General features: G+C 31.0%; 2 protein-coding genes across 2 annotated transcripts in view; both read left to right on the forward strand.

The window, feature by feature from the left end:
• The window catches only part of LOC113375032 (serine protease nudel-like), a 58,778-nt gene extending 53,418 nt beyond the window's left edge, over window positions 1-5,360 (forward strand). The window contains exons 2-12 of the mRNA XM_026614985.1: window positions 218-305; window positions 387-666; window positions 736-854; window positions 2,244-2,359; window positions 2,439-2,604; window positions 2,969-3,179; window positions 3,440-4,216; window positions 4,354-4,436; window positions 4,588-4,701; window positions 4,772-4,946; window positions 5,123-5,360. Of these exons, the coding sequence (XP_026470770.1) occupies window positions 218-305; window positions 387-666; window positions 736-854; window positions 2,244-2,359; window positions 2,439-2,604; window positions 2,969-3,179; window positions 3,440-4,216; window positions 4,354-4,436; window positions 4,588-4,701; window positions 4,772-4,946; window positions 5,123-5,360 (2,367 nt within the window). The remainder of the gene's footprint in view (window positions 1-217; window positions 306-386; window positions 667-735; window positions 855-2,243; window positions 2,360-2,438; window positions 2,605-2,968; window positions 3,180-3,439; window positions 4,217-4,353; window positions 4,437-4,587; window positions 4,702-4,771; window positions 4,947-5,122) is intronic.
• A 58-nt stretch (window positions 5,361-5,418) lies between these two features.
• Window positions 5,419-8,507, forward strand: LOC113375033 (serine protease nudel-like; the record flags this gene model as incomplete). Its single annotated transcript, XM_026614986.1, is given in 7 exon segments — window positions 5,419-5,607; window positions 5,675-5,831; window positions 5,904-6,063; window positions 6,127-6,321; window positions 6,707-6,944; window positions 8,154-8,264; window positions 8,363-8,507. Coding segments are annotated over 7 exon segments (1,195 nt in total), but the record flags the coding sequence as incomplete, so codon positions are not given.
• Between the last annotated feature and the right edge of the window lie 7,096 nt (window positions 8,508-15,603).

Below are 15,603 nucleotides of genomic sequence, written 5' to 3' on the forward strand. Positions count from 1 at the left end.
ATATATATCTTCATTAAGTTTTATCACTTTATTTACTATTATAATTTTATGCTTTTTTCCAAAACTAGTGTTAAATATAGGTAACTTCTTTCATAATCTTTTTTTTGTAAATTATATATTTAATCATTTAAACTTATGAATATTATGATCAAATTTCTAATAATGATGAGAAAACTATATAGAAGTGAACATCAACCTAATTATTTTTTGTTTTAAGGACGATTTTCTAGAAGAAGGACTAGATGAAACGCAAAGATTCAAACGATGGGTAGACAAATTGCTTAGCTTAGAACAAAATCCAGGCAGTGAAGAAAAACTTGAACGCGAAATAAAAGAAACCATTTTAAATACAATAATCCAAAATGAATTTTATAACAAAACAGGAGATCAAGAAAAATTAATTAAGGAATTAGAAAATGCAATAATTGCATCGGATGCATCAGCCGAAGAAGAAGAAGAACTAATAGAAGACTTAATACAAGAAGATTTGGCAGAATTAGAAAACGCAGAATTTATGCGTAGAAAACGTGCTGATGAAAGAGTTGTTGGAGGTATACCAAGTGCACCAGCTGCCTGGCCTTGGGTCGTTGCTATGTATAGAGATGGTAATTTCACTGTGGAGGAGCTCTCATTAACGACAGATGGGTGTTGTCCGCGGCCCATTGCGTGATAAGTAAGTTTAATTTGTTATCTATAATTATATTAATATAATATGACAATTTTTCCTCAACTAAGGTTTTGGGATCACTACTACGAAATACAAGCTGGATTATTAAGAAGAAAGTCTTATTCTCCTCAGGAGCAATCAAGAACTGTATCACATATTATAGTGCATCAGCTTTATGACAGAACAGGTAAAACGAGCAATGAATTTTATATGTGGGATCAAATATTATTGAAACAAACATACTCGCGTATTTACCAAATTCTTTTTTTCAGACATGATCAATGATTTGGCTCTTCTACGATGTCAGAACCAGTTACATTCAATCGTTGGGTTGCCCTATATGTTGCCATCTCCAAAAAATAGCTGGTGATAATTGGATTTGGGGTCCGCCAGCTGGTACTTTCTGTACAGCTGTTGGATGGGGAGCCACTTATGAACAGGACCGATCGTAAGTAGTGAGAAGTTATTAGTGCATATTGTAAAATTTATGTTAACTTAGGGTAGGGCGGGTAGTTGAGCAAATTTTTACTTAAACGGATGTAGCTCCCCAACGAAAAGTCTCAATAAATTGCTATACGACTTAATGGATTTGTTGTTTATCGCTTAACAAAAGTGTTAATACTATTTTTGGTAATAAGTAAAAATTTAAAAGCTACAGCTGTTGAAATGCAAAAAGTCAAGTATGCTCAATGTACCCCATAATGGGGCAAGTTGAGCACTAAGAAAAGTATAATGAAATCATAGGTTCTATGTCGATTAGTGATGAAATAAAATAAGTTTTTAATAACCAGTTCTATATTTATAGCCTTATGATAGAGAAAACAAATCTTATAGTAATTTTCTTTGAATAATCAAACCCAAAGTAGAATCAACAAAATAATATCGTATTTAGGAATTATTTTGCCATTATATTCAGTATTTTTGTTTAAAATCATTATTTTTTTATATTATTACTCATAGACTTAGCTTAGATCTTAAAAATAATAATTAATTTCTGGAAGTTAATGGTAATTGTCTTAGTGACAGAACAAGTTTAGGGCACTATGCTCAACTAACCCCAAATCGGAATTTCAAAATAAAAGTGAGTTTATAAAAAAACTGTGAGAGAATTATATCCAGAATCATGTGCATTTAAAAGTACTATAATTATATGGAAGAATAACATTTACCTGATTAAAAAAAAATAATATTTGACTAAACCAGACAAAAACTCGTGATGAATTATTTTTTACTTTTGGTCTCAAAATAAACAAAACGCCGTGAGCTCACTCATTTGTCCAGCGGCCACTAGCGATTGCGGGAGTTTATTTCTCCCAAACCTCTATCTTTCCGCCATATAATGCCTAAACGAACGGTGAATAGTTTTCGAGATATTTCGATTGCTCAACTTGCCCCTATGCTCAACTAGCCCCGCCCTACCCTACAATGCATTTTTATTATTAACATGCGACAACATAATAAAAAAAATAGTGGACTTTGGAATAAGTAATACTGATTTTAATAATTGAACATTGTATTAAAATAAGACCTTCTTTCCTGTACGTATGTATGATATATTTCTTTAAATGTTTCATAGCGGATCATTTGAGAGAAGTGGAAGTACCAATACTTCCGTTCTGCAAACATAAAGAAGATGAACGAGGTGCTGAAATATGTGCTGGACTTATGGAAGGTGGAAAAGATGCTTGTCAAGTAAGTATATAATCTAAATATTGTATAAAATAAATACAGATAGATGAATAGAAATAATGTAAATATTTATTATATTAAGGGAGACAGCGGTGGTCCATTAGTATGCCGAAATCCATTAAATGATAAACAATGGTTTGTAGCTGGTGTAGTTAGTCACGGAGAAGGTTGCGCAAGACCCAATGAGCCAGGAGCATATACAAGAGTCAGTCTTTTTAGTGACTGGATTGATATTAAAATAAATTTAGGTATTATATATCTTCGAGTCAAATTTTAACCTCTTATCAAATGAATTTGTATTATGTTTTTCTGTGAAAATAAATGTAAGCATGTGACCTAAGTTGTTGTGATCACAAAGAGCATCTAATTATCTAAAATGAACTCTTCTCTGATCCCTTCTGATTGTATATAATTCGTTTTTTATTGTAAAGTCAAACATTTTCATTTCCACATAAGTAGTACTCAGCTCGCCAATAATATACAAAATTATTTATATGTATTTGTTTTAGTCAGCCAACACGCATTCCAGTAACGTAGATCGATTCTTACGTATTGCTTCTGAATTAATGCATAAGTTAGATTCATTTTGTATTATATTTGTATCTGTTTTAGCGGAAGATAATCTACCCAAACGTACACCGTTGCAAGAATGTCGCGGTTTTGTTTGTACTTGGGGCGGAAATCGGTGCATACCAGCTAACCGGCGTTGCAATGGACGCGTCGATTGCTTAGGCGGTGAAGATGAGAACAACTGCGATTCATTCGGACTCGGGTTGAGAGAAGTAGTTGCTTTAAATCCCCCTCCTGGAGCAGAAAAGAGCAGGTTAATAAAAATCCAATTCGCTTAGTAATCTTAACGTTTCAAGTATGAACAGCTTACAATGCAAATTATACCATACTCAATTAAACTATGTGAACAAAAATGTTGATTTTTGTTGATATTTTCACGCATGTACCAATTTCAAAAGATTTAAATCGTTTGGTTATTGATGAATCTTTTTCATTATTATTGCACACTTAAGTTGCGCTATATATTTTTTAAACTTAAATGTAGTGGACTAACCCCGAGTTATTTATTTTCAGAATGATGGATCCTACCGATAAAGTATTCATTATTACAACATTACAAAATGCTAATAGTACCAACCAGAATAAAACCAATACATCAAATACTAAAAAATTCTTACACTTGAACAACAGCACAAATGCGACAGAAGGCTTTGGAGAACGTCATCCCAAAGCACAACCTGCTCTATTAAATATAACAAATGTAGAAGATGTTCACACACCACCTGAAAGTAAGATTGAAGATAAAGATATTCCTTCTGCAACTACACAAGACGATCTTACAACCAAAGATGAAAACATTGACATAGGTGAACCAGTGACACAGGAATTAGATGAAACTACCGTGGAACCAAAAGTAATTCCCGATGAACCAAATTTAAATATCGCAACAACTGAGTCATTTAATGAGGAAAATGATTTAGAACCCGCAGCTAAAAATTTAGATATAGAAATTTCAACAGTTCAAAATAGTGAGCAAGTAACAAGTATATCCCCAACACTATTACCGGAGATTATATCCACTGAAGGTGATGAAAAAGAAGACAAATCAACAGAATCACCGGCAAAAGAACTTGATGTTGATGACAGATTCCTAGAAGAAGTTACAGAAAATGTATCAGCACACGATGACAACTTATCAGAAGTTACGGAAGTAGACCAAAAACCTACAACAACAATAGCACCAGAAGGAAAAGAATTAAATATTTCCAGTATAGAAGAGAAGACTATACACTTTCCTACAAAGAAACCTGAAGCATCGGACAAACCTTCCAATGTATTTCTATGCAAAAGGTAAATAAAATAGCTAATAAAAATAGCTGATTTTTGCATCCTGATGAACATAAAAATATTAGCCAATTCTCTTAAATTAATAGATTTTTTTAAATGAAATTATGAATTAATTAGTATGTTTTTGCGTAATGTAATAGGATTCCTGAAACAATCCCGATACGACAGCGATGCGATCGAGTTATAGACTGTGAAGATGGCTCAGACGAAGAATTTTGTACCTGTAAAAGAATTTGGAGCACACTCATCCTGACGCCATATGCGATGGTCGTACTGATTGTGCAGATTTAACAGATGAATCTGACTGCCGTAAGTTAATATATTACAACATGCAAAACCTTAAAAACAACCAGTAATATATAATTTATATATAGTGAACTGTAAATCGGATGAGTTCCAGTGCAAAGTTAGCAAACAATGTATTCCTAAAGCAAAACAATGTGATCAAGTTTTAGACTGCACATTTAAAGAAGACGAAGTTGATTGCTGTATGTATCATATTTTTTATTTGCTGTGTAATTAAAATCAACAAAATTTAATCAAATATTTTTCATCAAGTTGCTTTAACTGACGGTCACACGATAACTTTGGATTATGACGGAAGACCTACTTTTAATTCTGAAGGAGTCTTAACAATGAATATTGATGGTGTTTGGAAGGCGGTTTGCGAAGATAATTGGGATGGCAAAGCCGAAAAGACTGCTACTCAAATTTGTGCTTTATTAGGATTAAGGTATTTTTCAATGATGCAAATCTAGTTAATGGTTTAAAAAATGCTGGGTAAAAAATTTATTGATTATTATTTTTTTTTTTTAGAAATTATCGATCATTTGAAAAATTCAAAGTACCAGTGGCGCCTTTAAATGTCATACAATTAGAGCCAACTACTAATATGAATGGGACCTATAGAAAACGACGTTCTGCCTACGATATTCCGCTTTGCAAGGGATTCTTAGTCCATTGCCTAACTGATGCAACAAGCTCCCTACATCCTAAAACAGATGTCCTACGACCAGTGAATGTCTTAGATAACGCCTACCCTTGGCACGCATCTATTTTAATTGAGGGAAAATATAAATGCTCTGGCGTTTTATTAGACAAACGATGGGTTTTGATTCCAAGCTGCTGCATAGAAGGCGTGCAGTAAGAAACAATCAAAGTTCTTTAAATAAAACTTTCGATTGATTATAATATATGATTTTTAGTCCCCAATTTAATTACGTAACGGTTTTATTGGGAGGCCAAGGAAAGTTTTTGGATGTTACTGGCCCTCACGAACAAATTGTTCCTGTTGATTACGCATCTGTAATACCCGAAAGTGGAGTAGCTCTGCTTCATTTAAATGAAAGAGCAGAATTTACCCGTTACGTATTGCCTGTATATCTATCAGACTGGTAATTAAAAACACATAATAATTTGTACAATTTAATAACAATTATGTAATATATATAACGATTTCAGGAATGAAAAAATAAGTTATAAAGACGAGTGTATTGCAATAGGCGTTGATGAACTTTCAGAAGTAGAAGCGATAGCATTAACACCAGTATTAGATAAATGTTCAGGCGGCACTAAAAGATGTTTCTATAGATCAAGCCCTTACAGAAGTGCTTGCGATGTATGTAGTTAAATATTTTAATATATTAAGAAATGGTTATAGCCTTAATTCTAAATCCATATATCATTTTAGGGACCAAAGCAAACTTGGGCAGGCATAGTGGTATGTCACGGGCTTTCAGGATGGTATCCGGCGGCAGTTTTTAAGGAAGAAAAGGGAGAATGCGGATTCCAGGGAACCGTCATTCTTGATGCGCTGGCACATTTAAAAACGGATATATCCAATGCTATTTGTAAGTTAGTAACAATATAAGTATATCCAAGAAAATGTAGAAGTAATATGACTAATTTCACAGCGACGAGAGTGACATTCAACCCTCTACCTGTGTGTCACAATGGATGGAGATGTCCACGAGGCTTGTGCTTGTCTTTATCAAGAGTCTGCGATGGCGTACCAGATTGCACTGATGCAAGTGATGAACGACAAGATCGCTGTATAACGAAACGATTGGGATGTGTTGATTCCTTAAATATTACCGATCCTCATTGTGGTAAATATCTACCATATACTTTAGTTTTCATAACCCACATTACATTAATGCATTTCATTTCTTTAAAAGAATTTATAATTCAAATTGTTTACATAATGTGATGTATCATTTGCAAGTTCAAATTAAAAATACGCGTTTTAAATAAGTAAGATGTATTATAAGAAACCTATATATATGTCTAAGTAAGTTATGCTTTCTTCAGTGATAAACGGAACTTTATTTAACTTGTTGAGAATTTATGATATTAACATAAAAATTCTGAGAAGTAAAATAGCATTACCACTGTTTGTAATTAAAAAAAAATTCAGTACGATTTATATACTTGTAAAATGCTACATATTGCCATATATAGTTCTATTGCTATAAAACAAAAATTCGATTCCAGCATGTATGGCGTCCGAGTTACGATGTGACAACGGTCTTTGCGTGCCTAAATCTTCTTTCTGCAACGGTGTTAACGACTGTGGTGATTTAAGTGATGAGCCTGCAGTTTGCACGTGCGCCTCGTACCTGAGGCTGACTGCACCTCAAAGGCTATGCGACGGTAACAGAAATTGTTTGGACAAAACAGACGAAGATCCACACATGTGCCGTTGTACCGAGGGTAGATTCGAATGCGGACAGTGAGTTTCTGTATATTTTAATTTGACTATGTATTTGAAAAAAAATTAATGCGTAAATAGAAAAAAAAGTTAAACTAAGATAACAAGAAATGAATGAACTATCTTATTTTTGAATAATTTGTTTTATATTGTTCTGTATGAAGCGATCGTAGTAGTAATTCATTTGTAATAGAGATTTTAAACAATTACAAACAGATCAATTATATAAAATACAAAAAATATTACTGAAAATCCATGATTTGTAATTTCAAATTTCGGAGCATCATTGGCAGTGAGAGAAACTAAATTTGATTATCCAATTCATGAATATTAGATATGATTAAAAAGATTTATTAACTTCCCGTAGGGTAATTAACTTTCCGTAGGGTAAGTTATTGTAATGGGCCGAAAATCGGAATTGAAAATTTTTACATTTCTCGACGTTTTGAAGGTTTCTGAACGTTTTGGCATACTTCAGAAAAAATGAATGTGTGTGTGTGTGTATGTATGTATGGATACAAATTTCCAGTCACGTTTTCGGGCGCACGGATCAACCGATTTGAATGTTCAAAAACATTCGATTCCTATTGATAGGGAAAAGAGCTGATTAATTTTTGGCGAAGGCAGGTCCAGTCGTTTCGGAGATACGGAGCAACGAGTGCAGAAAAAAATCCTTTTTAAGAGAACGGAGTATCCGATTTGAATGATCTAAAAAACATTCAATTACTAATGATTGGGAGAAGTGTTTATTAGTTTTTGGCAAAGGCAGGCTCAGCCATTTCGAAGATACGGAGCTAAATATGTGAAAAATGGCAGTTTTTGAGAGAACTAAGCGTCCGATTTAAATGATTCAAAGAACTTTCTGCTTGTCTCAACAAAAGAATTGATTTTGGAAAAAAAAAATTGTATAGTTTTTTTTTTTTTTTTCTTGTATATCGAAAATAATTCAGATTTTATTTTTATTCTGACTAAAGTTCTAATATAACTTAAACAAATAATTTTAAATTTGCAATTCAGTTTATATATTTCTTATAAATAATAGACAATGTTACAATATTTATAATAATCTATTTGAAAACATTCAGTATTCCTCGAACATTTCGTTACGGTACGGGAAGTTCCAGCAATTTGCCTTAAGGCACGATGCCACCCACCCCACTAGTTTGTTTTTTTTTTCGAAAAATTATCAATAATATCATAAAAAATATCAATAATATCATAAATTTTCAGATCTGGCTTCTGTGTACCAAAAGACTTTTTGTGTGATGGACAAAATGATTGCCCACACGGAGAAGATGAACGACATTGTTACAGCGTTTCTGGGCATAATAATGAACAACCGTAAGTAAATATGTAATAATTACGAGTGATTATTACGATTCTTCTTCACGCAAAATTATATATAAACCTAACCGAATAATTTCACTTACCATTTTCAGTGGATATGGCGAAGCAATACAGCAATCCTTCGGAGTGTGGCATACGTATTGCTCACCTGACAATCGACCTCCGGACATAAACCTTATGTGCCGCCAGTTAGGCTATACTACCGGCAGATCGGCCGTCGACGAGCCGCTGATATAGACACGCCACCGACCGCTCCCAAATTCGATACATTCCGTTCTGTTGATCTATCGCCCGAAGTCAACCTGGGATTGCGTGGAGACAGGCCACTTGCGACCGTTGTTGAAAGAATCGACGAACATTGCCAAAGAATATACCTGGAATGCCGATAAACTGTACAGTTTATTTATTAATTTAATTAATTATTTATGTATTTATGTATGTATTATTTATTATTTAATTTATTACTGTAATATATTATTTTGTAATAAAATGAGTAGCATCAAATTTCGTTATTTTTGGTGTTTTGTATGATCTGCTTCACATTACTTTTGATTTCCTAGGTTATGAAAGTATATTGTTTAATTATTTGTTTTTTTTTAATGCGAACCACCAAGTGGTAAAGATTTACATTTCATTTTATTTAACCAGTTAACTATGACAAGCTCATTTAACCCTCCGTCGGGCGCAGCCGATCTGACTGATACAGGGCCAACATTTTGTGACACAGATTTGTGTCGTAAAAATCAAAGTGGAATTTTGTTTTGGGGTAAAATATCGTTTACAACTATTCATTTTATATCGACCAAGCCTCAGAATATTCTATATATCTTAAAATTTGAGATTGTTTTTTTTTTTTTCAAAAGTTTCAATCTAAACAGTATAAGGTCAAAGATTTATACCCATGACAAATATACTCATCAAAAGTCAAAATTAAGTTAAGTCAAATTCTCAGTAGTACATACTCTCAGTATAAACTGTTAAAATCTTTGATAGAGATGAGAAAATAGTTTATGTAAAATGAAACGATGTATATATAAATACTGAATATTTTGGTATAAAAGATATAAATATACTGAATATTTTGTTACAAAAGATTCGAAATATTTATAGGTTGAAAGTCATTACTTATTTAGAGTATATTACAAAAATTAAATAGAAATAGCAACTTGCACGTATTTTCCACATTGACAACTTGAACTCATCAATCACAATTAACTGATTAAATCACTGTCGCTATTTCTGGTATTTATAGGTAGTAGCACAAATTAATTTAGTACTACTTTAGTTTCATATATCAAGTGTGATACTTGAATTGTACACATCTACTTGTATATAAAACAAATTGGGGTTACAATAAATATGAACCGGGAGTTTTAACTTCCCGTAGGGTAAGTTATAGTAATCGCAAACAAATACTAAAATTCATGATGTAAATATGTTGGGTTGATGATTTAATTTCGAAGGCAGTTTAAATATATTTTCAAATTAGTTTACAATAATAACCAGATAACTTTGAAATAATTATTAATATAATGAAAAAATGCAAGAAATGCTTTGAATAAGTGCATCTGTTCAAAAATTGAATGGCTTGCATGCAAACAAGTAACTTGAATGATTCGATTCAATTCGAATCATGCGAGTAACTTGAATATTTCTAATCAATTTGGTTCATGCGAGTAACTCAAATGATTCAATTGAATTCGGATCTTGCGAGTCACTCAAATGAGCCGATTGAATTCAGGTGGCTGACATGATTTAATTCATCCTTTTTAATTTTATATTCATGTTTATTGAAAAATATGTTTTTTATGTTTATTAAAATTTATGTTGATACATATTATATCACAGTAAACATTTCTCGGCTTGATGCAAGTTGATTCCAATCAAATAAAATGTGATTCAAAACGGGTTGATAAGGGCTTGAGTCGAATCACTTAATTTAAGTTGGATCATATATATTATATATACATATACATATTCATATATATACATATATATATATATATATATATATATATATTTATTTGTAGTAACACTTACAGGGCAGACAGGCATTCTTCCGTCTAAAGCTTGGATACTAGATTATTAACTATATCAACTATTCAATAATCTTCTTTTTTTTCTATTACTTTAATGAATTATGAGCATAATAAATCCTAAAGAATAGTGTTCCTAAATAACATCTCTGCTGAAAGCAAATATAAGAAACGCAATTAATAAAAAACATATGAAGACTGAATTAGATATATATATATATATATATATATATATATATATACACATATATATATATATACACATATATATATATATATATAATTGTACAAAACTTTCTAACAAGAATACTGTTCACACAGTTTGCACTTTAAATAATCTTAAAGTTGTAAAAATGTCTCGAAACGCTTTTTAAAAAACTATACATTACATCCAGAGCAGATCAATAATTTAAAAAAAACCATTGAACGATTTAAATAGTTCAATAAAGTAATAAATTGCAAAATTGAAGTGTATTTATTTTTTTATTATGTATTCATAATAAATAAAATTTTCATTTTCAAAACTTTGGTCTCTTTGAAAGAGCAGTACTTGTATTAATGTTTTTGTATGTAATGTATATTAAACTAAAGTCTTTAAACAAAGCTATAGTATTAAACAAATTATATCATTTTAAAATTTATAGTATAGATTCAAAATAAAATGAAAAATTTTTATAGTTTTAGCAATTTGTAATCTGTGCCTAAATTCTAAGCTGAAAATAAATCAATTTGTTTTGATTATTATTTTATCCTGAATCAAATTTAAAGATCAAGGAATTTGATGAAGATTATAAGAAACTTGATTTTATTTATTATTAAAGATTTGTTACTGTTTTATGTAGTAAAAAACTAACACTATATGGAGTGGTATAAAATTATTCAATGCGCTTCCCCAAAGAAATAAAGATGATCAAAGAAAAGGATCAATTTAAAATTAAGTTAAAAGAATATTATAAAAAAATGCAGATAAATAAATTAGACCAAAGCATGAATCTAAAAATGAATATACGTACGATTGAATTATAGAATAAATGATATAAAATGTTGTAATGACCATAGATATGTAGTATAGTGATATGTAGAAAATATATATACAGTAGAACCTCGATTATCCGGACATCGGTTATACGGATTCGAGTTTATGCATGTACATACCTACAATTCGAATTTTTGCACGATTGATTCTGCAGTTTAGTATATGTATGTAATGTAATCTAAGAAAATATATATGTAAATACATAAGTTTCAATTTCTTAATAAATATATATTTAATATTATTTTAGTTGATATCTATGTATGTATTTGTTATTTTTAATAAATACACAACATTATTTCTCATACATTCAATTATACGGATTTTTAATTAACCAAATGCTTATCGACAACAATTAGTCCGGTTAATCGAGGTTCTACTGTATATATATATATATATACTTTGTATAGATATTTTGTACGATCTCTCATACCAGGCACTGCTGCCTGTCTGAGATGTATAAATTTTATATTAAAATTCAAATAAAAAAAAACTAACTTAAGATGTACAATCTGTCGACCACTTATACCTTCAAATTGCTCTCTAAAACATAAATGTTCATCCAGTTATTGTATGATATTACATTGTCTGTGCAAATATTTATTTAGCATTTTGATCATACATGAGATGCTAAAATCTTATATAAAAATGTCTTAATACTAAAAAATTAGATATATTTAGATATTATACAATACCTTCAAATGTACCACTATCATTAACACAAGTTGTTTCTAGGTTGATTAAATTATATCAGAATGATGAAATACATTAAAACATACATCCTCTTCTAGTGCCAACAAATATCCAATTATTTACTGTTTACATACAATATAAGATCCAGAATATCTGTGAAAATGCTTTGATGATTGTTAGTAGAGTTTCTCTCAAATCCTTCACATTAACAACAACCAAATGTAAAGTATATAAATTATTGTAATGTCTAATCTTTAGCTGATTCTGTAAAAAAAGTTCATACGATTTACTAATTGTATGACAATACAATCTTTAGTTAATGATGTTAATAAAACATGCATCAGTTAAATTTCATTAAGGATCTTCATTATTTTTTGAGCATTCATGACAGTTTTTGTGCATTTAGTCTATAAATTGTTGAAATTTCGCCAATTTGGTTTATGGTCTTCATGTCAAATATTGTAATAATAACATACCTTCTACATTGTTTATTTGAAATGCTGCAGAAAATCATTGTTGTAGTTGACAATTCTTTGAAGTTTCACAAAAAGTTGGTTATGATTTGAAGTTTTGAATCTGAATCATAATAAAAGTAACTGAAAATATAAAACAGTACCAGCTACATCTTTTAATGTTATTATCACTTGTTAAAACTTTTATAAACATTATTTTTATATTTTCTTGACATCATTAAAAAATTGTGGACATAATTAAATTCCAACCTCCTCTCCAACGTTTGGTTAATAAAAAAATATATAGGTAATAATATAAATACATTTGGCTAATATTCTGCAAGTACTATAACAGTAGACCTTATAATATATATGTACTATAAGATCTAGGACTAAAATTCGAACACACATTTATTTAATATATTATCAAAGAAATACCTAAAATTTTTCACGTTGACATTTTCCTCCTGAGTCACTTAAAAAAGTTGCTTATGATTTCAAATTTTGAATCCAAATCACAATAAAAGTAATGCTATGTATACTTATCTATGATGTGAGGCCTCTCGAGTGCAAACAGTATGAATTTTCAGCTTTTCAAGAACTAATAGTAAAATTATTACAAAATTTCTTTGGCCACAAACAAAAACTGCTATGTGAGGTTTCTCGATTGCAAACAGTAAGGATTTTAAGCTCTTCAAGACTTAATGGTATAAGTATTACAAAATTTCATTGGCTATCAACAAAAACTGCTTTGTGAGGTTTATCGAGTGCAAACAGTAGGAATTTTCAGCTTTTCAAGACCTAATGGAAAAATTATTACAAAATTTCATTGACCACAAACAAAAACTGCTTTCTGAGGCCTCTCGAGTGCAAACAGTAGGAATTTTCAGCTTTTCAAGACCTAATGGTAACAGTATTACAAAATTTCATTGGACAAAAACAAACAAAAACTGCTATGTTAGACTTTTTGAGTGCAAACAGTGGGGATTTTCAGCTCTTCAAGGACTCCGAATGTGTATTACAAATATTCATTGGCTATAAACAACAGCAATGTAAGGCCTCTTGACTGTAAACACTAGGAATTTTCAGCTCTTTAAGACTTAATGGTAAAAGTATTACAAAATTTCATTGGTGACTAACAAAAACTGCTCTTTGAGGCTTCTCGAGTGTGAACAGTAAGGATTTTGAGCTCTTCAAGAACTCAGAATATATATTGAAAATTTTATTGGCTATAACCAACAGCTATGTAAGGCCTCTTGGCTGCAAACTGTAGGGATTTTCAGCTCTTCAGGACCTAATGGTAAAAGTATTACAATATTTTATTGGCCAAAAACAAACAAAATAATCAAAAACTGCTATGTGAGGCCTCTCGAGTGCAAACAGTAGGGATTTTCAGTTCTTTGAGACCTAATGATAGAAGTATTAAAAAATTGTATTGGCCAAAAAGAAACAAAAACTGTTATGTGAGGCCTCTTGAGTGCAAACAGCAGAGATTTTTAGCTCTTCTAAAACTCCGAATATACATTACAAAAATTCATTGGCTACAAACAACTGCTATGTAAGGTTTCTCAAATGAAAACACTAGGAATTTTCAGATCTTTAAGACTTAATGGTAAAAGTATTACAAAATTTCAGTGGTGACTAACAAAAACTGTTCTGCGGGGCTTCTAGAGTGTGAACAGTAAGGATTTTGAGCTCTTCAAGAACTTGGAATATACATGGAAAATTTTATTGGCTATAACCAACAGCTATCTAAGGCCTCTTGATTGCAAACTGTAGGGATTTTTAGCTCTTCAGGACCTAATCATAAACCATTACAAAATTTTATTGGCAAAAAACAAATAAAATAAACAAAAACTGCTATGTGAGGCCTCTCGAGTGCAAACAGTAGGGATTTTGAGCTCTTCAAAACCTAATGGTAAAAGTATTACAAAATTTCTTTGGCCACAAACAAAAACTGCTATGTGAGACTTCTCGAGAGCAAACAGTAAGGATTGTAGCTGAATGTACTTTGTATAGCTTGCTATAAAAAATAAATCAAAAAAAAAAAAAACAATAAGGATTGTAAGCTCTTCAAGACTTAATGGTATAAGTATTACAAAATTTCATTGGCTACCAACAAAAACTGCTTTGTGAGGCTTCTCAAGTGCAAACAGTAGGTATTTTCAGCTCTTCGAGACTTAATAATAAAAGTATTAAAAAATTGTATTGGCCAAAAAGAAACTGCTATGTGAGACCTCTCGAGTGCAAACAGGAGGGATTTTGAGCTCTTACAAATCCTAATGGTAAAAGTATTACAAAATTTCTTTGGCCACAAACAAAAACTGCTATGTCAGGCTTCTCGAGAGCAAACAGTAAGGATTTTAAGCTCTTCAAGACTTGATAGTATAAGTATTACAAAATTTCATTAGCTACCAACAAAAACTGCTTTGTGAGGTTTCTCGATTGCAAACAGTAGGAATTTTCTGCTCTTTAAGACTTAATGGTAAAAGTATTTATACTATATTAAACATTTTATTGGCCACAAACAAAAACTGCTAAGTGAAACCTTTTGAGTGCAGACAATAGGCATTTTCAGCTCTTCAAGAACTCCAAATGTGTATTACAAATATTCATTTGCTATAAACAACACCTATGTAAAGCCTCTCAAGTGCAAACTGTAGGGACTTTCAGTTCTTTAAGACTTAATGTAAAAGTGTTACAAAATTTCATTGGCTACTAATAAAAAATGGCTAATGAGGCCTCTTGAGTGCAATGATTTTGAGCTCTTCAAGACTCAATGGTAAAAGTATTACAAAATTTGTTTAGCCACAAACAAAAACTGCTATGTGAGGCAAACCTCTAGAGTGCAAACAGTAGGAATTTTCAGCTGATCAAGAACTCCAAATATATATTACAAAAATATATTGGCCACATACAAAAACTGCTATGTGAAAACGTAGAGATTCGCAGTTCTTCAACAACTCAACTTTGAATTGTGTTATTTTTACATATGTCTTCACTATAAATAATACCTGAATTCGACCAGTATTTATAATAGTTGAAGTGAAAAAGCATATAAAAACTTTCTAAAATCGTTGGTGTTAATAAAATTTATTACTTGGTGAAAAAAAAATATT

This window comes from Ctenocephalides felis, unplaced genomic scaffold, assembly GCF_003426905.1.
Source record: "Ctenocephalides felis isolate EL2017-DRISC unplaced genomic scaffold, ASM342690v1 CF-g0.4_SCAFFOLD_01886, whole genome shotgun sequence".
NCBI classification, from domain to species: Eukaryota; Metazoa; Arthropoda; class Insecta; order Siphonaptera; family Pulicidae; genus Ctenocephalides; species Ctenocephalides felis.